We start from the raw sequence: 24,831 nt of genomic DNA on the forward strand, positions 1-24,831 counted from the left end.
TAATGTCTAACCTGATGGTAAGTCTATCCAGTAAATTTTTCACTAAACATGTACATTTTTTAGTTATTCCATTTCCTTTTGGCTATTTTATAATTTTCCTCTGTTGGTATTATCCATTTGTTTCTTTCATGTTCATGTTTTCTTTAAATCCTTGAACACAATTATGATATGTATATTTCAAATCTTCTTGCCAGTTTCTTCATTTCTGGGTCTGTTTGTATTGAGTGCTTTTTCTCCTGGTTATGGACCACACGGTCTGGTAAAGTTAGAAATTTAGGTCACACATTGTGGATGCCACATAACTGAGCAACTTGATTTTGTTGTTTGCCTCTAAAGAGGGTTGAAGTTTCTTCTGGCAATCAATTAATTGACTTGGAGATCATGTTGATTTTTTTAGACTTGCTTTTCAGCTTTACTTTGCTGCTTCTGGAGTGGCCTTTATTATAGGAATACGCTAATCCTACTTCCAAACTATGGCTTTATGTGGTGACTAGTGAATGCCCAAGATGTTCAGTGAGGTCTCTCCTCTGGCTGGTCAGAACTCAGATATCCCCAGTGCTATGTGAGCTCTGGTATCTCCATTGAACTCACTGTTCCCCTGCAGTTTTTCTTTCCCCAGCAGCTGTTCTTTATCCTACTTTCTCTCTGAAACCTCTCCCTGTGCATATGCAGCTTTCTATGTAGCCAAAGACTTGAGGACTTTTCTATGGACATTCCTGGAGCTCCTTTCCTGTACAAATCCTTTCATATTATTACCTAGCTTAGAAAATCTCAGTTGTTTTAGTAATCCCAAACTCCAGTGTCCTTCCTCAGTTCAGCAAGACTGCGGTGGTCGGCTTGGGCTTCATCTCCTTGTTCTTCAGCCCAGGAGGGGTCTCCAGGAACAAAGCCGAGGGTATTATGGGGTTGATTTCATTTGATTCCCTTTCTAAATTATCTCAGTTTATCTGTTCTCCAATATGTAAAAACAGTTTTTTCGATATATTGTATACTCATTTATGGAAGAAAGGCTGTCCTTGTTAGACCTGGTTTTCTGTTCATCTAACGGCCTCTTTCGCTTTTCAGCATCTGTGTATCCTGCTTTTGTTCTTCATCTCCCAGCAACCCATATCCTTTCAGACCTGGGTGTTCAGGACCCACTGTGTTTATACAGGTCAGAATATATATATATATGCTATATATATTCTAATATACACACACATATATGTGTACATATATATACACATATATGATATACAAGTATATCATAAGTATATACAAGTATATATATACAAGTATATGATATACATATATATGTGTGTATATGCACGCATATGTATACATGTATATGTGTACATATATTCATACTTATATAAAGTATATAAAATATACATACTTGTGACCCAAGACAAAAATAGCAAATTCAACCTTCATTTCAGGGGTTGGAGGTTAAAATGGTAGATTTCTATGGTAGAAATATTGCACTGATATTTAGTGGGCATTGTGGAATGGTACTGTTTCTAAGCATTTGCTCATATGCACTCCTGAGTTTTCAATTAATGTGACCTCATCACCTGCAGATATCCTCCTGCTTCCATAAAACTACTCAGGAAATATAGCCAGCCTAAAATTTCTCTTCTCTCAGGCCCTTTCTTCCAAAGCAAGGTCCTTGAGACATTTTTCTACACATTCTGGGTCTAAGAGAAGTTTGGTCCTAGGAAGTTGGCTTGAAGAATGAAGCATGGCTCTTTTAACAGAAATTTCATTTGGCTGATGCCCCTCTTACAGTAAAAATCAAAGACATACGCATTTGGGTAGTTTTCTGGGGTCTTCTGATGCCGGTGTGGTGTCATAGATGACCAAGATTGACACTTCTTTCCTGTGGTGGTGGTGGAGGATGTGCCTCGGTAGCTCTGCCCATCACCATGGTAGCACTCCTGGACCACAGGGGTAAGCTCAGGTGGTGCTGAAATTAAAATAAAAGAAATCAAGCTTAGCAAATACTGAAAAAAAAAGAAGCATGAAGCAATTTATGACAAAAACAGTACAGTAGCCTCTGAGAATTATGACTGTTCTCTTTTCTGTATTAGCAGATTAACATTAAAAATAGATTTATAGCATTTTAGAACATTAATAAGTTCTTAGTAATATTTCATTTAAAACCTGGGTGGGAAAGAATAGATAGAGTACTTAAAATTGGAAACTGCACTTATGTGCAAGCTCTTTTTTATGGATCTCTACTGAGTGTTCATGAGAACATGAGGGCAGATGAGAGAGGGATGCATTAGGCAGTGCAGATTGTGAGTGGTGAGTGGCTGTCAGTCGGGGGCAGACATGAAACCTTTGCACATTTCTCTAGATCCTTCCTCAAACAAAGCCAAAGACCAAAGCTTCTGGGTGATAGGGCAGGAGATGGCCCTGCATCTAGGACTGCAGGCAAAGATCCACAGCTTCTCAGAGGGTGGTGGAGCCAAAAATCTTATTCCCTTGGAGAAGTTACAGGGAATCCTCTTGTGTCCAACATCCTGCATTGCAATGAAACAGAAGCCTGCTACTCTTTCTTTCCAAACCCACCACAGGTACAAGTTTCGTCAGAAGGAGGCAAAAGAACACTGAAAAATCACTACTTTCAAAGCCAAGCTGTGCTCAACTGGCCTAAGAGGGAGGTAGGCCAGGGAGATAAGTATTCTCCTATGTCCACCAAAAAGTGAGCACTCAGCAACAAGAAACAGCCGAGTGTCAGTGGGGTTAGATTATGTGTATGAAGATATCTCCTCTGTAGTGCAGGCATGCAGTGACTGCTGAAATCTGGAGAAAACTCTTCAGCACCCCAGGCTCCACTCTAAGCAAAAGATAGCAGCAGCACATCACTGGAGGAATTTATATCTGTTTTGCACTTAAGGTAAAACTAGCAATCACAAATCCCAAATTTAGTTAAACTAGTGACTACATTGACTCAATTATCCACAACATATATTTGCAAGAGAAGGGTGTCCGTTTCAAAGTATAAATAATATTTACTGTAACCTCTACTGTTCTATTTATAATGTCTAGTGTTTGATTAAAGAATTACAAGACACACCAAAAACCCAAGGGGGGTGGGGAAGCCACTGTTGAATAATAAAGCAATCCAGAGAGTCAGACTTACAGAAGATGCCATCTGGAAGCTATCAGATTGGGACTGTGTGATACCTACGTTAATATATTAAAGGATCTTGTCGTAATGGTGGACAGTATGCATGGATAGGTAGAGAATTTCAGCAAAGAGATGGAAACTATAGAAAAGAGTAACATGAAAATGCTAGAAAAAAAGTCACAATATCAGAGATGAAGAATTCTCTCAGTGGGCTGAGGAGATGACTAGACACAACTGACAAAATAATCCATAAACTTGGAAATAGTTACTAGAACTTAATCCAAACCATTACACAAAGAAAGAAAAAGAGTTACTGATAAAAAGAGGAGAACAAACTTACAAGATTTATGAAACAACATGAATGTTCTAACACCTGGGTATTTAGAGTCCCAAAAGGAAAATACAGAGAGAGAAAAGTGAAAAAAGAAACATTTGAACATATAATGGCTATGAATTTTACAAGGACAATGAAAATCGACAATCTAGGCTGGGCACAGTTGCTCACACCTGTACTGTCAGCAATTTGGGAGGCCAAGGTGATGGACCGTCTGAGGTCAGAGTTTGAGACCAGCCCAGCCAACATGGCAAAACTGTCTCTACCAAAAATACAAAAATTAGCTGGGCCTCGTGGCACATGCCTGTAGTCCCAGCTACTCAGGAGGCTGAAGCAGGAGAATCACTTGAACCTGGGAGGTGGAGTTTGCAGTGAAGCAGAAGAATCACTTGAACCTGGGAGGTGGAGGTTTCAGTGAGCCGAGATTGCGCCACTGTACTCCAGCCTGGGTGACAGAGTGAGGCTCCATCTCAGAAAAAAAAAAAAAGAAAAAAAAGAAAAAAAGAAAAAAATCAACAATCTACAAATCTAGGAACTCAGAATATCTCAAGCAGATTAAACACAAAGAAATTCATAATAAACACATCATAGTCAAACTGTTGAATAACAAAGATGAGAAAATCTTAAAGGTAGTCAGAGAAAAATGACCTGTTGAAAACATAGGAACAAAGATCAGATTTCTAGTCAAACTATTTAAAACAGAAGATAATGGAACATCATCATTAAAGCGTTGCAAGGAATGAAACTCTCAACCCAGTATCTATATTCCGCAAAATTACTTTTAAAACTGAAGGCAAAACACTTTTCAGACACTGAAAATCTGAAAGACTTCAGCAGTAGCAGACCTGTGCTACAAAAAATGCTAAAGGTTGTTTTTCACAGAAAGAATCTGACACCAGATGGAAACTGAGATCTACCCCAAAAGATGAGAAGCACCAGAAATGTAAAATAAAGAAAGAAAGAAAATATTTAAAATAGTTTTATTCGTAATCACTTTAAAACACACTATTAGGGCAAAAATAGTGTCAATGTATTGTGAGATCTATGACATAGTAGAAGTAAGCTTCTATTACAAAGAGTAATAATGTAGCATTTTGGGAGGGTAGAAGTAGAATTGCAATGATGTAAGGTTTTTATATGTCAAGTAGAATTATATTATTTGAAGGTGGAATGTGCAAAGTCAAAAATGTATATTATAAACATTGTAGAAAATACTAAAACCATTAAAAATTAATTTCATAAGTAAGTAGTGGAGATAAACTCAATCTAAATGAAGGCAGAAAAAGATGAAAAAAGGAACAAAGTTTAAATGGGACAAAAAGAAATAACTAACTTGATGGTAGATATAAATTCAACTCTATTAACAATTACATTAATGCAAATGGTTTGAACATCTCAATTTAAAAGCTGAGATAAATTTAAAAGATATACAAATTTAAAAGATATATCATACGAATACTAGTGAAAATAGAGCTGTAAGACTGTATTTATATCACCATAAAGAGAGTTCAGAACTTCAGAAGAAGGAATATTCCCAGAGATAAGAAGAAACATTACATGATGATAAAGGAGTCCTTTCATCAAGAAGACATAACAATCCTAAATAAATATGTGCCTAACAACAGAGCTTCAAAATATACAAAACAGAGTTATGATCTAAAGGAGAAATAGACTAATCTACTGTTAAAGTTGGACACATCACCATTCATCCTCAGTAGTCAATGAAGGAGGAGACAGATAATCAGTAAGGATACAGAAGAACACCAGCAACCAACTTCACGTAAATGACCTTGAGGGAACATCCCACTCAACAACCGCAGAAGACACGTTCTTTTCAAGAGCACATGAAACATTCACCGAGATGACTATATCCTGAACCATAAGACAAACCTCAACAAATCTAAAATAACTGAAATCATATAGGGCACGCTGTCTGACCACAATAGCATTAAACTAACAAAGCTACTGTATATTGTGATGACGCCACTGGTGTACAAAAATAAGGAGAGCACTTGGGCCCTCAGTAAGCTCCCATACCCTTGCTTACCTGTGGGATCCAACGGTTCCGTGGATACTGGGGAGGACTCACAGGACGGTATCTTACAGTACTCCCACCGCACTTGGCTGTCGGTTGTATAGCACCATGGGGCCTTTTCTCCATCAGGATTGCGGCAGTAGTTTTCATCCAAATTTCTGAAAAAGAAGTGGTTTTGAGTTTAGCTTTCCAAAAAAAAAAAAAAAAAAAGTCTGGGGAACCACACTTTGAGAACAACTGTTACGGGAAAAAACGTGCTAAAATTCATTTCCTTTACTTATGACTAGATCAGTTTTTCTTCGAGAATACTTTATCCTGCATTCCTATAGTAACTAAAGCTAAGGCAAAGTCAATGGGATTTCACATTCCATAGCAGCAGAATGAGACTGGAGGGGACTTACTTGCAGGGAAAGTTTTCCGGTGTCCTGTTATGTGTGTGAGGGGTCTGTGCACTCCAGTGCTGACAGGTGTGCCCGGACACGGTAATAGCCACATTCCCACGATAGTTTTCACCTGTTCCCTTCAGACACTGGTAGGTGGGACCAGAAGATGGTGGAGGTGTTGCTTGAATGGGAAAAATAAATTACAATGAATAATTTTTTTCTTTTTGAGACAGAGTCTTGCTCTGTTGCCCAGACTGGAGTCAGCGGCACGATCTCAGCTCACTGCAACCTCCACCTCCCAGGTTCAAGTCTTTCTCCTGCCTCAGACTCCCAAGTAGCTCAGACTATAGGAGAGTGTCACCATGCCTGGTTAATTTTTTTGTATTTTTAGTAGAGGTGGAGTTTCACCATATTGGCCAAGCTGGTCTTGAACTCCTGACCTCATGATCTGCCTGCCTCTGCCTCCCAAAGTGCTGGGATTACAGGCTGAGCCACCGTGCCCAGCCCTACAATGAATAATTTTAAAATAGAGAACGCACAGATGGATGTTAATGAGGATGGCTGCAGGGTGCTCTGGCCTGCTTGTCTTCTCCTCAGCCTCTCTTGGAATTTGGCACTTGACAATTGTTTCATGTTTTCAGAAGAAATAAATTTCGTAGCATCTATGCCTGTGAGACCCTTCATGAGGAACTCCTCCAGGGAAAGACACTTGGGTAGATGCTTCTTTCTATGTTCTCTTTGCTCAGTCCTTCCTACCTGGTAAGTATCAACACATGTCACCTTCCACCCCAAATTCTCACATACACCAAAGGTCCACTCTATTTCCTGAAGAATAAATTATTCACTGAGTAGACATAACTGAGTGGTACCCAACATTCCATAAAAGCCAAACAACAGGGAAAAAGTCCATAGAAAGAAGGCAAAAAACACCTCCAAGGAAAAGTGTGTGCATCCAGAAATCAAGACATTCTTGAGGAAAAAAAGAAGATGACAAAAAGAGAAACCGAAAAAAGAGAAATTGATATTCACAAAAAGGGAGAATGCCTGAGGAACTTCTGCTTTCAAAGGACACGTGTCAGAGGAAAGGAGGGGAGGCCAACCCTCACTGAATCCTTTTTAACCTTTCAAGCCTGTCTTTGTCTTAGTGTGTAATCCTTTGCTTCAAATTCTCAGAGAGAAAAATATGATAAAATTGTTTACTCCACATCATTTCTACTAGGTCTGCCATTTCATCTTCTCCTCCTGAACTCTTCCCCACCCCCACCCCTCACCCTCTGCTCCCCAAGTTGGAAAACTGGACACCCACAGACCTGAACATTGTAAACAAAGACACTCTTTGTTTACAAAACAACTATTAGAACTCTGGTTAAAATGAAATTCATGTGTCAGAGAGCATGGGTCTGATTTCCTTTTAGCACAGAGAAAAGTAGAATAGGACGAACAACACCCAAAGCCTACATTTCAGTGAACTTCTGAGGCGGAAGTTTCAGATGCAAAGAAAGAAAAATATGATAAATGGACGCTCTGATCAATCACCTGCAGTAACCAATAACCATAACTGTTTTAAACCAGCAATAAAATAAAGACCAATAACATCCCATAGGACTCGTAGGTCACTTTTCAGAGGCTGTGCTCAGGCACTGACACATGTTTTCTTCTGATTTCAAGAACAGGGCAGGTCAGAATCCCGGAATCTGGGTGTGCACCATACTCACTGCAGCGGGGGATGTCGCAAAGCTCCCAGCGCTTGTTGGGGTTGGTGGTGAAACACCAAGGCCGTGGCTCCCCATCGGGGTTACGACAGTAATTCTTCTTCAGGTTCTTGTTTGGAAATCTGAATGGACAAGAAATATTTTAGTAGCACGGAACATTTACGTTCATGGATGAGTCTCTTTCAAGAGCAAACACTGAGCACCTGCTGTGTGCTAGGCACAGTCAGGCACGGAGGAGGTGATTGGATGAAGGCTGTGTTCAGAGACGCCAACTAGGAAACAAGGCTGGCCCCGTATTCCAAGGACTTTCTTTTTCTGTTTTGTTTTTAGAGGCAGGGTCCCACTTACTGCCTAGGCTTGCCTTGAACTCCTTGAACTCACTCAAGCAATCCTCCCGCTTCCGCCCTTTAAGTAACCAGGACTACAGGCATGTGCCACCATGTCCAGCTGCCAAGCACTGTTTTTCTAACAGTTTACATGTGTAAAAATCACTCAACAGAATCAGTGACTTTATCATTTTGGCTATCTAGAAAGCTGATGTAAGCAAACTCTAGTTATTCAACCACAAATAATAGCAGTCTTTAAAATGCAAAGTGTTCCCTGACGAAAGATACTCATCTAATAGATCCAAGAAATGGGCATCTTCATAACTTAAAGGAATGGTCCTTCTGATCTACCAGGCTCTGCTCCCACCAGCCTTGAAGCTTAGAAAAACCAAGAGGAGAAGCTGTGCTCCTGCAAGGGTCTCACCATGCAGTATGGGCTGGATCCTTCCTCAGTGGGGCCCAGTGGCTAGGGCTGTTGGATGCACTCCATGTCTGGTGGCCCTCTGCGCTTATTCATTCCCTCTCTGAGATTGTAAATGCTTACTAGGATGGGAAGAGGAGCCAGCAGCGGCTTAAGCAATCCTCTTCTCCTTCTGGTTTCCTGGAAGTGACTTTACCCAGCTTTGGACCCTTAGGCCTTTCCTGTATTTCTCCTTTGAAGGAAAATGGCAGCTGCTGTGTTTTAAGCTAGCTATTTGGAGTGGGAGGTGTACAAATTCAGTAGAGCTGCTTTCCACAGTGGAATCTGTGGCTTAACCTCATTTCTGCATTATTGAAAGTCCTGGTATGCCCCTGTAGTCATCATAGAATGAAGAGGAAGACCAGAAGCGACTGTGGAATGGGAGGTGTTTTCCAGCACAATTAATGTGAAATAGAATACTCACACAACCTTATTCTAGGCACCATCATGACTTTCTAGAGCAAGAAGCTTATTCTCATTTTAAATTCATGGTCCCCTTAGAGAATCTGATAGAAGTTATGAATCCTCATTCCAGAAAAATGCACTGATGTAAATACACATAAAACACCAGGGATTCAGAAATCCATGATATCTGCTCATAGGTCAAAGGTTAGGAGTCTTGAATCTTATTGGTACGAAGGGAAAAGAAAGACAAGGAGTAAAGAGAAAAGAAAAATGTTTGGGAAATACACCAGCAACGTGTGTGTGTGTGTATTTCTCAAGACAGATGTTAATGTATTCATACCCACATTAGTGTTTGAATGAGTGTGCACATCGGCTGAGGATCTGGTTATTATGTAAATCAGATTCAGAGGGTGTGACATTCTGGATTTCCAACAAATTCTCAGAAAACATCCCTGCTGCTGACCCATGGACCACATTTTGAGCAGCAAGAATGCATATTTCACTTGCAATCTTGTGGGAGGATGTTAGCTTTGAAATTAAAAACATCAGGCGTTCACTTCTTGAGGAATGCTAAAATATCTAAATAACAGCAAATGTCTGATAGAACCGCAGAGACTTAAACGTGGAATGTTTTTCCCAGTGAGACTTACTTGGAAGGAATGTATCCGTGAGCATGTGGGCTCTGAGAGTCCCAGGCCTGGCATTCCAGTCCAGACGTGGTCTTGGAAATTTTGCCATCATAATTTTCTCCACTGCAATGCATACATTCATCTGGACAGAGTGGGAAGGAAGGACAGAGAGGAAGAAGAAAACTGAAATGGATGAAGCAAAATAGAGAGTAAAAACCAGAATCCTACTCACTTAAGTGCGACTTGCCCCTCATTCTGATGTAATTCACAACAGGCACTTGGCAATAAAATTGGCAATAAGGACTCAGGATTTTCTAACATAATCCAAATGTCATTTTCCTTTTAAACCATAGCATTCACATATTTTAGTCAATACCCCCTCAACTATCGTAGTCATGACCAAATGCAGAATTTCCATGATGCCATGTCCTTAAACCAGGATGCGCAGGCCAGTGGGGAGCCAGGGGTGCATATATTCTCAGGAGTCTACGTTCTCCATGAGGAGTTTTCAATATTTGGCATCTTCATTTCAATAATGATCTTTACAACTTTGTATGAAATTATTCTGATCATTCCATTGACTACTGAATGAGCTGGCACCTTCTCAGGGTTTTAGTCTGGAGTTTTTGTTTATGCTCATGACCTCATGGAGAACAATATTCACCTGAAGTGACAGCGCTTCTCTTTTTATATTGTTGAGAAGCATGATTGGCTCTTTTTTTGCAAAATTATTTGCAAACTTAAACTTTGATTCAGAATTATTGAAGTAACATGGTGAGGCAGAGTAATATGTGACTTGAATTTTATGGAGTACTAAGGAAAACAGGGGCAGACTTAATATAAAAGTGATGCATTGGTGGCACTTAAGGGCAAGTACCTATAACATGGTGTACAAATAAAGGATCCCTGTGATTCAAACAGGTGGAAGTGATGTTGGAACTGAGTTGTCACACAGCACCACATCCACACTGTCACACAAATCTCACCTTGATTCATTCCCTTTTGCACTAACAAATGTAGCCAGAAATGTGAAATGAAGACAGTTGTTTTTGGTAGGATTGTTTTTTAATTTTTTAGCATTGACCTTTGAGGTGCCCTATTAAATTGGTCAGTCCATGAAAATAATGGATTGCTGATTTTAAAACTGGTTCCTTGCTTAGCTTCAGCAAAACAGCAAAGTTTACTGCATCAAATGTATATTGTTTATTTGACTTTTATTGATTTTGTTGTTGTATTTTAACTACTTAATTGCAAATCTGTCTTGGGGTTAACACTGTGTAAGAGTTTTAAGCATAAGAAGTTTGTACTTAGAGTTTAGATGTAGTTTTTTATTTGTACATGTTGATACAGTATTTAAAAAAAATAATTCAGGTCGACTGGGCACGGTGGCTCACGCCTGTAATCCCAGCATTTTGGGACACTGAGGCAGGCGGATCACCTGAGGTCGAGAGTTCAAGACCAGCCTGACCAACATGGAGAAGCCCTGTCTCTACTAAAAGCACAAAATCAGCCAGACTTGGTGGCACATGCCTGTAATCCCAGCTACTTGGGAGGCTGAGGTAAGAGAATCTCTTGAACCTGGAGGCGGAGGTTGTGGTGAGCCGAGATCGCACCATTGCACTCCAGCCTGGGCAACGAGAGCAAAACTCTGTCTCAGAAAAAAAAAAAAAAAAAAAATTCAGGTTAATTCTGGGGGTCTGAACAAAGTTTAGCTCCTTCCCGAGAGGTGAATACGTTACTCAATTATTAATAATATCCCTGTGGGAAGGGGCTTTGCAACAAATTATTTTATAGGGTGAAGGGTAGAAATGAAAACATTTTCTAGAGCCACTCCTGACCTTCACACTCAGGAATGTCACAGTAGTCATATCTCTGTTCTGGATCAGTAGTGTAGCACCAGGGCCCCTGCCCATCGTTGTCCGGGTTCCTGCAGTAGTTCTCCTCCAGTCCCTCTGAAGGGTGTGTAGCAGGTGAGAATCTGGGGAGGATGGAAAAGAAGCACTTAGACTATATTCTAAAAATCAGCTTGCTGTTAGCAAGGCAAACGGAGACACTCTTGATTCCCATCTGAGATTGTCATGCAAATGCATTTCAGCTGGGTGCTGCAGCATTTGTGTGGCCAGATTTTCAATTTCTCTATTGATAGGCTGCTTCTGGCACAGTAGCTAATATTACTATTGCTACTGTGACAGCCAAATCTTAGAGAGTCAAAGTATTTTTATTGCACAGTCAGGAGAAATATAAAGGCCTCAAAAGCCTGCCATGGTCTTAATTCATTCCAGACACCTGCTTTTGTCAGTTATTTTTCTCCCTGTAAAACTTCTCGTAGTTAATACCGTTTTGTGCATGTGAACTATGCACCAGGAATTCCACTAACATCTTTCTACACATTCTCTCTTTTAGTCCTAATAACAAAAACCATTTGAGGAAGGTGTTATTATCCCTGTTTTACAGAAGAGAAGACTGAGTGGCAACGTAAAACAAAACAAAACAAAATGTGCCTAAGCGTAAATAGCTATGAAGAAGCAGATCAAGAATTCAAAGTTGATCTGCCTGATTCCAAACTCCTAGTTTTCTCTGAAATGCAGCTTGAATTAATGGGGGATGGAGGAGGGAGTTAAGCTTATTTTCAGTTCTAGAGATGTGTTGCTGTATAGAGACAACCGTTTAGATGAAAATCACAAGACTTACAGTCTATAAAGGCAGATTTTATTTCTGGTTCTTCTGTGAACCTATTTGGGGTAACCCCACCCCCCCCAAGACCTCAGTTGCCTCATAAAGATAAGCCTAGACTACCTCGTAAAAATGGCCCAGAGTGTCTCCATGGCCCTCGATAGTCCCTGACTTTGCCATTTGGTTGAATCAGTTTTCATTATCTCATGGGGAATATTCGATCTGCTCATCTCATAGGGATATAGCAAAGGCAATTTGTTGAGTGTTGGGGGAATGGATAAAGGTGAGTAACAGGCACTAATTTCCTATTTGATAAGCGTCATTACTGAGAACTTAATGCCACCTAACACCAAACTGGGAAAAGTACAAAAAAATGCACTAAAATAAATAATAGGCAAGTTGCGAGATTTGAATTTCACATATCTGCATTTTCATTTTTATATTTTATTTACTCTTTTGCTCCACAATTTGAGTCGAACATGTGATGAGAGTTCTAACTTGATATGTTTACTTCAGTCCCAAACATAGTCATCTTTGGTCTTTTCTCAGATTTGGCCTAAAACTCATAGTTTCATTGATTTTGTTTTTAACTAGGCATTATTCTATGTCCTAGGTCTTCAAGAAACCTCCATACCCAAGAAAAAATAGAAAGCAACCATGTTCTACTATGGTGCTATAAATAATTGAACATCAACATCAAAAAGATTCTTTCTGTCTGCTTATTCACATATTCTGGTTTGAATTAAAAGTGATGAAATTATCCTAAATACAGTTGATCCTCTGTATCCATGGGTTCCACATCCACAAATTCAACCAACTGTGGATGGAAAAGACTTGAAAAAGATGAGATAAAATAACAATATGACAATAAAACACAATACAAATAAAAACAATACCGTATAACAACGATTACATAGCATTTACATTATATTAGGTATTATACAAGAGAATGTATGTAGGTTATATGCAAATACTGCACCATTTTATATAAGGGACTTGGGAAGCACGGATTTTGGTAGCCACAAGGGTCCTGGAACCAATACCCCGCAGACACAGAGGGACAACTGTACAGTAGATGAACACAAAGATGAAAGGGAAAGTCTTACTTAGGTCTGTGGGGAGAAGTGGAACTCCATTTTTGACAGGTGATGCCATTTTTTGTTTTGGACATCGTCCCTCTGTAATTCTTTCCATTCCCAGTCTTGCACTCTGAAAGATATACTGAAGGGAAGTCCACACAGTGGTCAAAGTCTTTCACAAGACACCACATGAAGGTCTGCAACAGCACAGTCACGTTGAGAGAAAGATCTCATGCACCAGACCCCTTGTTTCTGCTTTCTAAAAGATCATCTGCAAAAAGGCTGCAGTAAACCGAGCCATTCCATACTTTGATTCATATATTCAAATGCTACTTATGAGCTCTCTGTGTATCCAGCCCCACCAGGATGCTGGGGACACATGGGGCACAGTGCAGCCAGAGGCTTGGCCATCATGGAGCTCGCGTTCTAGTGGAATCAGGCAGGGGGGTTACAGGAAATATTCAAGGAAACAATATGAAATGAGATCAATTCATGACGATGCATGTTACATACATGATGAGACAGAGTGAGAGAATGGGGAAAAGGCTTTTAGATGGGGGAATGGCAGGCTTTTCAGAGACTGAAAGAGATCCAACCCACTTTTATTTCTTCAGGCTCCCAGGGATATGAAAAAGTGCCAGACAGGGCTATAAAATTGTGGTCTACTGTAAATAGTTTGCAGTAAAAGTTCTCAACTAGCATCCACTCAACCAACTCACCAGTTAGCCAATGGGCCCTCTCCTGCCTTTAAAACAGGCCGGTGTCCACCTGGGTCCACATGCAGCTGGCAGGTGTTTGCTAGTGTGCCCACCCGTGTCTGTTCCCCCTACCTGAGTTATGTGCTTACAACGAGTCATTTCTTTGCATTTTCCAACTTTCTTACAGTTATATTTAATTAAAGATGATCTAAACTGAGAAATAAATGTGAAAAGAAACAAAGCTCTTTTTTGTTTGGTTTTTTAACTAAATTAAATGTTTTTAAGGAGTTGAAACATGAATCATTTAAAAAATTGCTATCAAATCCACGGAGGGCAACCCACTCATATAGTTGACTATAAAGCTTGAGGAGGAATTCATAAAAATCTAAAGGTTTTACACATTCAGATTGATTAATAAATGTTGCGATATGGTCCACTTCAAAAATAAGGAAAGTGATGATTTTAGATGTTGCACTAGAGCATAGTTTATGCAGGAAATGCACCAGAGACTTTCTACTGGTGACCCCATATTCAAAGAAAAAAAGCCTCTGCTCTACATCAAAAGGTGTCAGGTACACTTGTGTTTTCAATGAGAATATAAAATGTTTAAGGTATATTTGAACCATCATTTAAGGTTACCCACTTTAGCCGTTTTTTAATTCATTGATCAATCACTTGGGGAAAGTACTCCTAACATACCTACAGCAAACTAATGCTTTTAACCCAATACTATGTATTATGATTGCAAGTACATCTTCATTGGGAACCCAATGCTATGTGTTATGATTGCAAGTCCATCTTCATTGGGACCTAGTATTACAGTAGACATAAGACACTCATCGAAAGTGTAAACTCAAAGTACTTTAGGAAAGGGAGGTCTAGGGGTCAAGGAAGATTTGCAAAGGAGGTGATGATTGGGCTGACACCTAGGAGATGAGAAGGAGCTGGCACAGCAGGACAAAGGTGAAGAGGGTCCCAGGCAGGAGGGCGTGTGCTTGGAGTGGTGAAGGAACAGAGGTAAGGCCAGTGTAGGAAAGTTTAGCAAGCCAAGCAAACAGCAGCCGGGGGTTACTTAAATAATGCCGGGCCCTAGCACATTTGGAAAGTCTTTGGGTCTTATTTTAAAGGCACTGGGAAGGGCTTTAAACAGGGCAGTTACATTTCTAAGAGATCACGTGCACAGCTACAAGTAGCCCCAACCAGTGGTGGCAGGGTCTTGGACTTGGTGAAGGCAGTGTGGCTAGTGGCAAGTGGCAGAAGTAAATGTGATCTAACACTGTTCCTGGCAAAACCCTGGCAGGTAAGTTAGCAGCAGGTCAATATCCCACAGCAAAGAAACAAGGACCAAAAAAAATGACTGACTTTTGACTTTTCACTTCTCTTTTGTTTGTATGTACCCACCGGAGTTTATATAACCTTTTGCTCCCTTCTGTCACTTTGAAAACAAGCAAACAAAGCCTTCAAACTTCAGACTTCAAACTCAACCTACAATAATTCCCATGTTCCTTCTGGTTAACAATTTACAAATGACATATTTAAATGTTAGCATTTTGTAGACAGAATCAGGTTTTTTTTTTTTTTTTTTTTTTTTTTTAAATCTGGTACAATTAGGTGATCCTATTTACTTTACTGCTTGCTTGCTACTTGTAAGAACTAATAACTTCACCAGATAAAGTTTAGATTTAATCTGTACTTTAATCTCAAGAATTAGAGATAAATAGTGGTAAGGAAGAAAGTACAATGCCTACAGCTAATGAAACCCAGGAAGATGAGTTAATGCGTAGAAATAATTCCAACCCAAATAAATACTATTTAAAATGCGACTTGGAGTTTTGCCATGATACTAGACACAATATAGCAAATCATCCTCAAGAATACAAGAACTAAGGTGTTTCCAGTCTTCTTTAACACCTGTGATGCAGAATATTTGGAGAGCTAAATTGTTATTATTAACGGTCTTAATACCTGGCCACCAACACAGTGTAGGAAACAGTTTTTAAAGTGTCATACATCCCTTCAAATCTTCATACGCTTAATGAAACATTTGCACATCTAAAAAGGCATGCAATTTCTGTTGAAATCCTGTCTGCCTCTTATTCTAAACAGTGGGACTATTGACCCACATTTTAAAATAAACTATAGAAAAGGAACTGTAACTTTTGCACATTTTTAAAAGACAACATTTAAGAAATCTGAGAAAAATATAGACCATGTCTCCCAAAATGTGAATAAGAATAAAAATAAGATTTGTGTCCCTATCCAAATGTTTCTGAGGATTAAAACACCTCAGTATTTCTATTTTACAAGACTTCGTCCAGACGTTAGGGCCCAAGGACCATGGTCACCCTGCAGAGTAAGAAGCCAAGATCAAAAGGAATGCTTAGACTTCCCATCTCCTTGTTAAATATAAAATAATATTTCAAAAATCTTATTTTCAGGGTCATAGAGGTAGAGAAGTGATTTTGTAAATCCAGTCGTTTCATGTTTTGAACAACAAAAAATTAAACCCAAGAGGTGAAGTAATATACTCAAGCTCACATGGCTAGTTAGTAATCAAACCCTGTCCTAACTCAGAATTCAATTTTACGACACCACAGTGCCTTCCTCCTCCGGTCTCATAAATGAAAGATAGAATAGACAAGGAGGAAGAGTGGGAGGATGGGGAGGACAGAAGGAGGAGGAGGAAGAAAATGTACTCACCTTTCTTTTCAAATAAAACGACATCTCTCATCCTAATGACTATGGAGGACTTCCTGTTTTCAGCCATTATCACACATTGTTGCTCTTTACTGTGATATTGGAATGACCTGCAGAAAAAAGCAGGAAATCCAATAAGTATTTTTCTTTATTTAAAGAAAACAAATGTTTATTAATAAGTGATACATGCTAAAGATCATTGAATCTCTTGATGGACCAGGGAGTTCAGAACTGCTGCCTCTTTCAGTTATTTGGGCATGGCATCAATGAAGTACTGAACAAAATACACCAACGTGGCAGTAAATCTTGTTGTCTCATGCCCCTATCTTCCCTCCCTCATAATTTGCTCTTTCTTTCTGTTTCAACTGCTTTACTTCTTCTTTACTCATCCTCTTAATTTTTGTTTTTGGGTTGGAAAGAAGCAACTCTGGTTGCTTTGAACCCATTCCCCAAGATAGTCCATCTCCGTGACCTCCCAACTCTGATCAGTTCCCCTGAACCTCTGCTCCACATTCCACCCTGCCCTGGCCCCTGACCTCTCCCATCTCCATCCCGTGGTCCTGCCGTGGGTGCTCAGTCTGGCATCCATAGCTACCTTCCCAGGCCCATCACCTACATAAAGTCTCTACTTTAGTCAACTTGATCTCTTAATGGTCCCCCTCAGAAGCTGCAGGGCCGCATCTTCCCCCGCCTGCCTGGTGCTTGTCAAGAGCTCAATCAACTCCAAACCCAGCTCAGTTCCCAGCTCCTCCCTGAGCCTCCTCTAGCTGCCTCAACCTTAGGCACTGTTCTTTCTTCTGGATCTGGGTAGAGCATGCATTGATTATGCCTGTACCTCACTTGGGCTGTCTTTTTTTTTTTTTTTAACATTATTGCAGTACCCCACTTGGGCTGTCTTTTTATTTTTATTTTTTTAACATTATGTCCAGTTTCTTTGACTATACCTTAAATACTAAAGGGCAGGCACTGGATCTTGTAACTATAAGTCATTGCTCAGATCTGTCTAGGACACTTTCATTCACATGATCCTCAACAAACATTTACTGATGATCATGTTAAAAACTGGAGCTCAGAACAATAGCTGCTAATGTTTATGTCCGGTGTAAAAACAAATAACTTCCTTTTAGGGTATTTTTCTAACAAAGACTCCAATAAACCTTAACAAGAAGCTGTTAGTATGGCTTCACATACTTTGAGCAAATACAGTTCCAAACTCTGATTCCATCAATTTCTCTTTCCTCTTAAATTGTAAATACATTTATGAGTAAATTACTTGCCATCTGAATTACAGATTTCTGGGTAGGTGCAACGACAGTGGAAATACCTGCAGGTGAATTCTTTCTCCTCCTCACATTTTGCTGCACATTCTTCTATGCTTCCTGCCCCCAGCTGCTTCTTAGTGATGCTGAACAGTGAAGCCCCCTTGGTATTCACATAGTCATCCAGAGGCTCTCCTTGACCTAGAGATGGGAGATCCAAGTGGAACAAATGGTCAGGAAATCAATGCCAATGTCTAATTGTCATGACTTCCTTTTAAGCTATTTGTTTAGCATTAACCAAGTAAAACTTGATGTTTACTGGGAGTAGAATGGGTAGCTATGGATCAAATGTTTAGTTAAGAACACAGAGTCAGGCCTGTGGACATACATAAAGATGGCAACAAAAGACACTGGGGATTACCAGGGAGAGAGGGAGGGAGGCAAGGGCTGAAAAACTACCTGTTTAGTAGGTATTTAGCTCACTATCTGGGTGATGGGATCATTTGTACCCCAAAGCTCAGTGTCACGCAATTTAGTTATGTAACAAATCTGCACATGTACCCCTGACTCTAAAAGTTGAAATTATAAAACAAAGAAAAACAGTTTCATTAACAGATTGCAAGATAGTAAAAGATTAACTGGATTGATAAACAGGTTAGAACTATGGAACCACTATGTTACCACATTAATGGAGATAAATCCTTAAATAAGAACAAATTATATGTTTGCTATCGATTGTGCCACGTCATGAGAGAAGAGTAAGGCACCACCAGTGGCAGTTGTATTACCAAGATTGATGTTGATTTGTTCATCCCTGGGTAGAAATGGAACTTGGAGGCCATTGTTTGATTTCTTACAATATGTGCTTTGGTTCTGACACTGTCACTTTAACTGGTGGGGGGCATCCTCTGAATGGTCCCCCTTGAGATACATAGATTTTGGTGCATGGATGATGTTGGAAATAAATAAGAACTGAACTAAATTACGTTACCACCTCGGACAAAAATTGGGCAAAACACTGGAGGGTAAGAAGCTCCCCAGCAAAGCAGGCCATTTTTGTACTGGGCTTCCTACAGTCACACAACACTACTAATTGGGGAGAAATCAGTTTTTTCAAGGTGTTGACAGGTATCTGGATTTTGGAGGAAATTGTAAAAAAACAGAACCTGGGACAAATACTGGTCTTGGTTTTTCCTTGAGATCAAATCTGAGACAATGAATCTGTCCGAAAGCTGCTTTCTGCCTGGTCATGGCAGAGGGTGGCCAAGGGGGCCTCAGCTGTGCTCCGACCACAAGGCTACAGAGTGTCCCCTGTCCTGAGGCTCTTCCGGACACCTGACTGAGCTTTGGCAGCTCGACTCCAAGCCTGGAGATGCCAGCTTCATCCTTGGCACAGAATGCTAGTGATTTTCACAGGGGTGAGAGGCCAAAAGAGGCTAATAAAATGAAGATAGCCAAGCTCTATGGAATTAGACAATGGGACAACCTTGACCACTCTGAGAGGTGTGGTGGGGGCCGCAGGCAGAGGGAGTGGGTTACAGAGTGACTGGGAGAGCAGTGGAGGCAGCAGCAGGAGACAAGCCTGACTCTGAAGACAGCGAGCCCTCCAGGGAACATGCGGTCAGGGGAGGTTCTGAAAGATGGCACACTTCAGAGCGCATTGGTTTGTATGCTGGTGACAAGTATCCAGTAGGAAGGCAAATGAACAGATTCTCATTCTCAGAAAGGCCGGTCCTGACCTCCTGAGAGTACACAAAGCACAAGGGGCAGGACAGGAGGAGGATGCACCCTCATCGATTCATGCAAAGTCCTAGGCCAAAGTTCCCCTGCTCCCCACCTCTGGGACTTTGTCCTTCCTCAATTTAAGATGCTCCAGGCTGGAAAAATGGATTATTGAGCAGGAGTTGGCTGATGCATTCTAAACCCAATCCACCAAAAAGCACTTGAGAGATGTATCAAAGGATCGCAAACAAATAGATGCTTTAGGCCCGTATCCATGTCTTCACCCTGCACTTTCTGTCAACTTGAACTCTCATTTCCAAGAAGAGTTGTGTTTTGGTTACTTCTACAGCTCAGAATGTGACTTCAAAACACAACATAAATCCACAAAGTGTGTCCTACAGTGAGTTAAGTTAAACTTTCTGAAGAGTTTTTTTAAAGTATAGCAGAGCAGGCTACAACTGATGTTCAAAAAAAGAAAACTTCCATTTATTTCCCCCTTCAATTAAGTTACCTCTGTGTCATGTTATTATGCTTCATAGCACATCACTGCTGAGATCCCCTCCCCAGCTCCTGTTCCTAGGAAATATCCCAAATCATAATCAAACATTTTTCTTTTTAATTTGAAATAATTTTCCCCCATTTTCTTTTCTCTTATTCACCTCTAGGACTCATGTGGCAATAGGATTTGATAGGGCTTATCTGCCGGCAAGGAAACATCAAACAAATCTTTGAGTGGAAAAATACATTTATATTATAGGTAAAATGCAGATATATATTGCTACTGATGCAAATGTATTTTATTAATGCTGTGAGAATTTCTTCCTCACTGTGGTGTGTGAATGTGTATGCATATTTGCATGTGTTAAAGACTTAGTAATTTGTGAAATGGAACATGTTTCTCCACTTCCCACTAAGCATGGCTGTAAAAGAAACTTTTTCCTCTCCCCTGGCATTCCAACGTACTGGAAAGATGATATATCCACAGAAAGCCTTGCTTTCCAAAAATGAGAGAATGTGCCCCCTAGGTTGGTTAAAACATATGTTAATCCTGTGGCAGAGAAGTTTGTTCTAGCCTTTTGGTGTAGCCCGCTGATTAAGTTCGTAGTGATCTATGTTCTAGTTTCCATGGGCTGAAATATAATATTCATACCCCCCAACACACATCGATTTCTTACAAAAGTTTCTTTGTTTAATTTTCTGCTGCTCTGTATTTTCTTTGATAGTTCCTTGAATGGCTTCCACTAAATTCAAATGTATTTGGCTCTAAAGTGCAACTTGTAAAATTTTATCTGGTAATTTATAGATTGAATTTCAAGTATGTATACATTATTTACATGAAGAACTACTAGCAAATTGTATGATTCCGTTTCTATGAAATGTTCAAAATGGCAAAGATATAAATACAGAAAGTAGATTAGTGGTTGCCAGAAGCTGCAGATTGGGGGTAACAGCTAAGGAGAATGGAGTGCCTTTTTGGGGGTATGAATAGTTTAAAATGTATTCTGATGGTGGCTGCACAACTCTCAATATATTGAAATCCATTGGATTGTATGCCTTAAATGAGTGAATTCTATATGTTAATTATATCTCAATAAAGCTTTTTTTTTTTAAAAAAAGAAAAAGAACTACTAGAACATGTTTAGAATATTCTTTCAAAGGCTTAAACAAAGCTGAAAAGTGAGAAGAGCCCTAGATTCCTTCTGGGAAACCTGGCTTAAATCCAGGTTTCTTTATTTTCCTGATTTGAGAATTTGGTCACTGAGCAAATAACATGATTTTCCTAAGTCTAGATTTCTTTGTTTATAAAATGAGGATGAATATGCCACCCTATCTATACCACGAGCTAAATAAGCTACTGTTTGTAAAGAACACACACTCACACTGACATTTACACACAGGTATGTATGTATGTATAAAAATGTGGGGACCTAACCCAAGCACTAAGTGAATATTTGTTGAATCACTATCTGCATACAGCATCTGGCAAATGGATGCGTGTAATTTCTCCAGGGATAAGCAGCAAACGCATACCTATGGAAAGCCTTATTCAGGCCATAACAAAGAGAGAAATGCTGAGTCCCCGACCCCACCACCACCATGAACTGGTGAGGGAACAGAATATATTCAAAGAGATATTTCATTGTTTTAACTTGCAAGTGAGGGGAGCATGACACAGTAACAGAGATGATATAAATTAATCAAACTGGGAATGAGGCAAAGAGCTTAGCCATCCTTTGCATAGTTAGCTACACTGGCTGTTTTTCAATTAGACCAGCCATTATGTGAGGGCACTCATTTAGATTAGAAAAATCACCCATTATTTTCTCTGCCCATTCATTCCAGCACCCTGACAATCTTCACAGGAAAATTAAACTTATTTCTTGAAGAATTCCTCAATCTTATACAAGATTTTCAACTGGGAGTTTCATGAATCAAAAATTAAACGAATTGCACATAAAGCCATGGCATATGTATTTTTACTACATTGTGGGAGAAAAAATAATTATTATAATTAAAAAAAACTATGTCTTACCTGATTTCAGAAATAAAAGAAGTAGAAGAACCACTTCCTTATGTTCCATTTTGGGACTGGCCGGCAGTGCCCAGAAAGTGTGTCCCAATCCCAGGATGTTGTTGACTTACATGAGAGTAAACGCATCCACAAACCAGATAGTCAAATTAAGTTAATTATTCTCTCAGAGACCCATGCCACTGCCTCAGCAGGGTTCAAACATTACCTTGAATAAAGGGTCCTTACAAAAGGTTTGAGTGGAATCTGCAATAGATGCTGGGAAGTGGTGAAGGCCATCTCCCCCCTCGCCTGCTCCACGCTGACTTCATGTCTCCTTACTCCTTCCCTCACCCCTGGTACTTGATCCCTCGCAATTAGTCTTGTTTCCTCCCCTCTTCTTTTATTCCCTTTCTTTTGGAGAAAATAAAATCATAAAAGTATCTCACATTTGCTGGTACCTTCCGTGACGAGACCCTCTGCCAAGCACTGCACCTTCATAGCTTCCCTCAATCTTCCCAACAGGCAGTGCTGTTCTCATTCCTGCTGTTCCAGGGATGGGGCTGAGGCCTTCCCCCTAGGTTGTGTGGCTACCCAGGGGTGCAGCTGATAGACGCAACCCTTTCAGGTCTTAGATGACAGACTTAAGTTAGGTGTAAACATTGATATCTCCACATCCTACACCAAATGACATAGAAATTACAACGTAAGTGAAAATATTTTATTATCTTCAAAATTTCTTTATTCCCCGTGAATTCACATGTTTTCTGTAATTATAAACTATGTTATAAGACATCAATCTTTCACCCAAATGAACGTATGGCATATTATTATATTCTCATTCTCATGAAATAAAGCAAGAGTGGTAGCATTAAGTGAAAAGCGTCTATGTCAATTTTAAATGTTGAATCTGTACTTTTCCCTGACTTAAGGCTAGAGCGACCAGGTAGTACGTATGCTTTAAAACTTCTATTTTAGTGTTCAAAGATATTTAGGAATAATCCAATTGACCTCTCTGTTTTAGATGTGAAATAAGGACCAGAAAGCATCGTTCCTGTTTCCAGGCAGTGAAATTCCTTCTTATTCGTTAACTAGCAAAAGAGTAGAGATGGGAGCCCAGTGGTCTTGGGTGGAACGTCCTGCGGAATTCCCTGGGATTGAGGAACCATGCAGAACCCTCGAGAAGAAACCACGTTGGGCAATAAGAGGGCGGCCCCATGTGAGGGACAGGGGGGACCTAATCACATTTCCTGATTTCCTATTTTAGCCTCACTCTCCTCTCTCCTCAAATTCTTACCACTCCCTTTATCCTCTCTGACTCACCTCATGGCCCAGTTCATTAAAGGGGAGAGAAGATGGAGGTAAGTTGAGAAACCAGCAGTGAACACACGTTTTATTTTAATGTGAAATGTCTCTTCGGGGCTTATGTTGGGTGTGCTTTAGAAAGTACTTTGGGGAAAAAAAACAGACTCTACTAATATATAATGCTTCCAGCATGTATTTACTTCCACTTAAAATATTATTTTAGCAGTTCCTCTTGGATAAGGCACCTTGGGAATGATGTTGTCAGAAATTCTATATCCACATAATTTTCTTTTCCTGTTGTTTTGGTTTTGACTTGGGTGGTGTTGGTATAGCTCTTGCCCAACTTTCCCCTGGTAGTTGTTGGATGCACTCAATTCTACAAATGTGATTTTGTAAATTAGTTGCCCTCCTAATGGCCTCCTGGCTGTACATTCTTCCCTACCTTCATAATCCATCAGCATCGTGAAAGCACAGAGAGATGTTGAGCAGAGCTCTGTGCTGGAGCCACCACACTCTGTAGCCTGTAAGAGAGGAGCAAAGAGGAATGAATGCGTTGCTCAGGTATAGACAGGGGTGGGCGCATAGACACTTCTGCTGTGGCACGGCCCTTCATGTCCAGGGTAGGCATGAAGCAATGGACTATTCCAGATTGTGCATAGGAATCTGCACTGCACTCTTAGAGGGATTTTTGCTCTAAAGACAACTAATTCAAAATAAGGCGCTTTCTACCTGAAAGAATGGCATGAACTGAGAAAAGATATATATATAGAGAGAGATCTCTGTGTACTACGATCAGGTTGCACATATTCTGAGATTTGTGTATTCTTATTTAGTTCAATTCATTATTTATTGACCACTTACTGTGTATAATATTATATTAGATTCTTTTAGGATTACAGTTAACCCTTGATCAACTTGGGGGCTTGGCACGCTGTCCATACACAGTAGAAAATCCAGGTATAACTCTGACTCCCCCAAACTTAACTACTAATAGCCTGTTGTTGGCCAGCAATAGTTAATAACATGTATTTTGTATGTTATATGTATTATATATCGTATTTTTACAATAAAGTAAGCTAGGGAAAAGGGAACACTTGTAAGAAAATCATAAAGAAGAGAAAATACATCTACAGTACTGTTCTGTATTTATCCATACAATAAGTTTACACTGCCTGTTTACAAGATGAATCATCTGTCTGAAATGGAAGCAACCCCAGCTGCAGATCTCAGTCTCTGTTACATATCAAGCAGATGAAGTTTTTCTTGTAATGTCAAATGTCATGACTTTTCTCTGCTTCTTGGGAGCACTTCCAGCATCACTAGTGCCGACGGTGTTATTCAAGGTTTACAGTACAGCACGAAACAGGAGGAAAATACATGCGAACAGGGAGAGGACACTTTTTACTGTGATGCACACTGGGGATGAACTGCTCGTGCCGGGATGTTGAGCATCACAGCACATTTTTTTTTTTTTTTTTTTTTTTTTTTTT

General features: G+C 39.9%; 1 protein-coding gene across 1 annotated transcript in view; it reads right to left on the bottom strand.

The window, feature by feature from the left end:
• Positions 1–22,221, bottom strand: part of PLG (plasminogen) — a 52,269-nt gene extending 30,048 nt beyond the window's left edge. Inside the window, exons 1-10 of the mRNA XM_017869567.1 lie at positions 22,061–22,221; positions 17,871–18,006; positions 16,550–16,656; positions 13,179–13,293; positions 11,238–11,377; positions 9,421–9,541; positions 7,583–7,701; positions 5,886–6,048; positions 5,497–5,642; positions 1,786–1,945 (exon numbers count right to left, since the gene is read on the bottom strand). Of these exons, the coding sequence (XP_017725056.1) occupies positions 1,786–1,945; positions 5,497–5,642; positions 5,886–6,048; positions 7,583–7,701; positions 9,421–9,541; positions 11,238–11,377; positions 13,179–13,293; positions 16,550–16,656; positions 17,871–18,006; positions 22,061–22,109 (1,256 nt within the window). The 5' untranslated portion in view covers positions 22,110–22,221. The remainder of the gene's footprint in view (positions 1–1,785; positions 1,946–5,496; positions 5,643–5,885; positions 6,049–7,582; positions 7,702–9,420; positions 9,542–11,237; positions 11,378–13,178; positions 13,294–16,549; positions 16,657–17,870; positions 18,007–22,060) is intronic.
• Between the last annotated feature and the right edge of the window lie 2,610 nt (positions 22,222–24,831).

Source organism: Rhinopithecus bieti, unplaced genomic scaffold (genome assembly GCF_001698545.2).
Source record: "Rhinopithecus bieti isolate Rb0 unplaced genomic scaffold, ASM169854v2 scaffold_3948, whole genome shotgun sequence".
NCBI classification, from domain to species: Eukaryota; Metazoa; Chordata; class Mammalia; order Primates; family Cercopithecidae; genus Rhinopithecus; species Rhinopithecus bieti.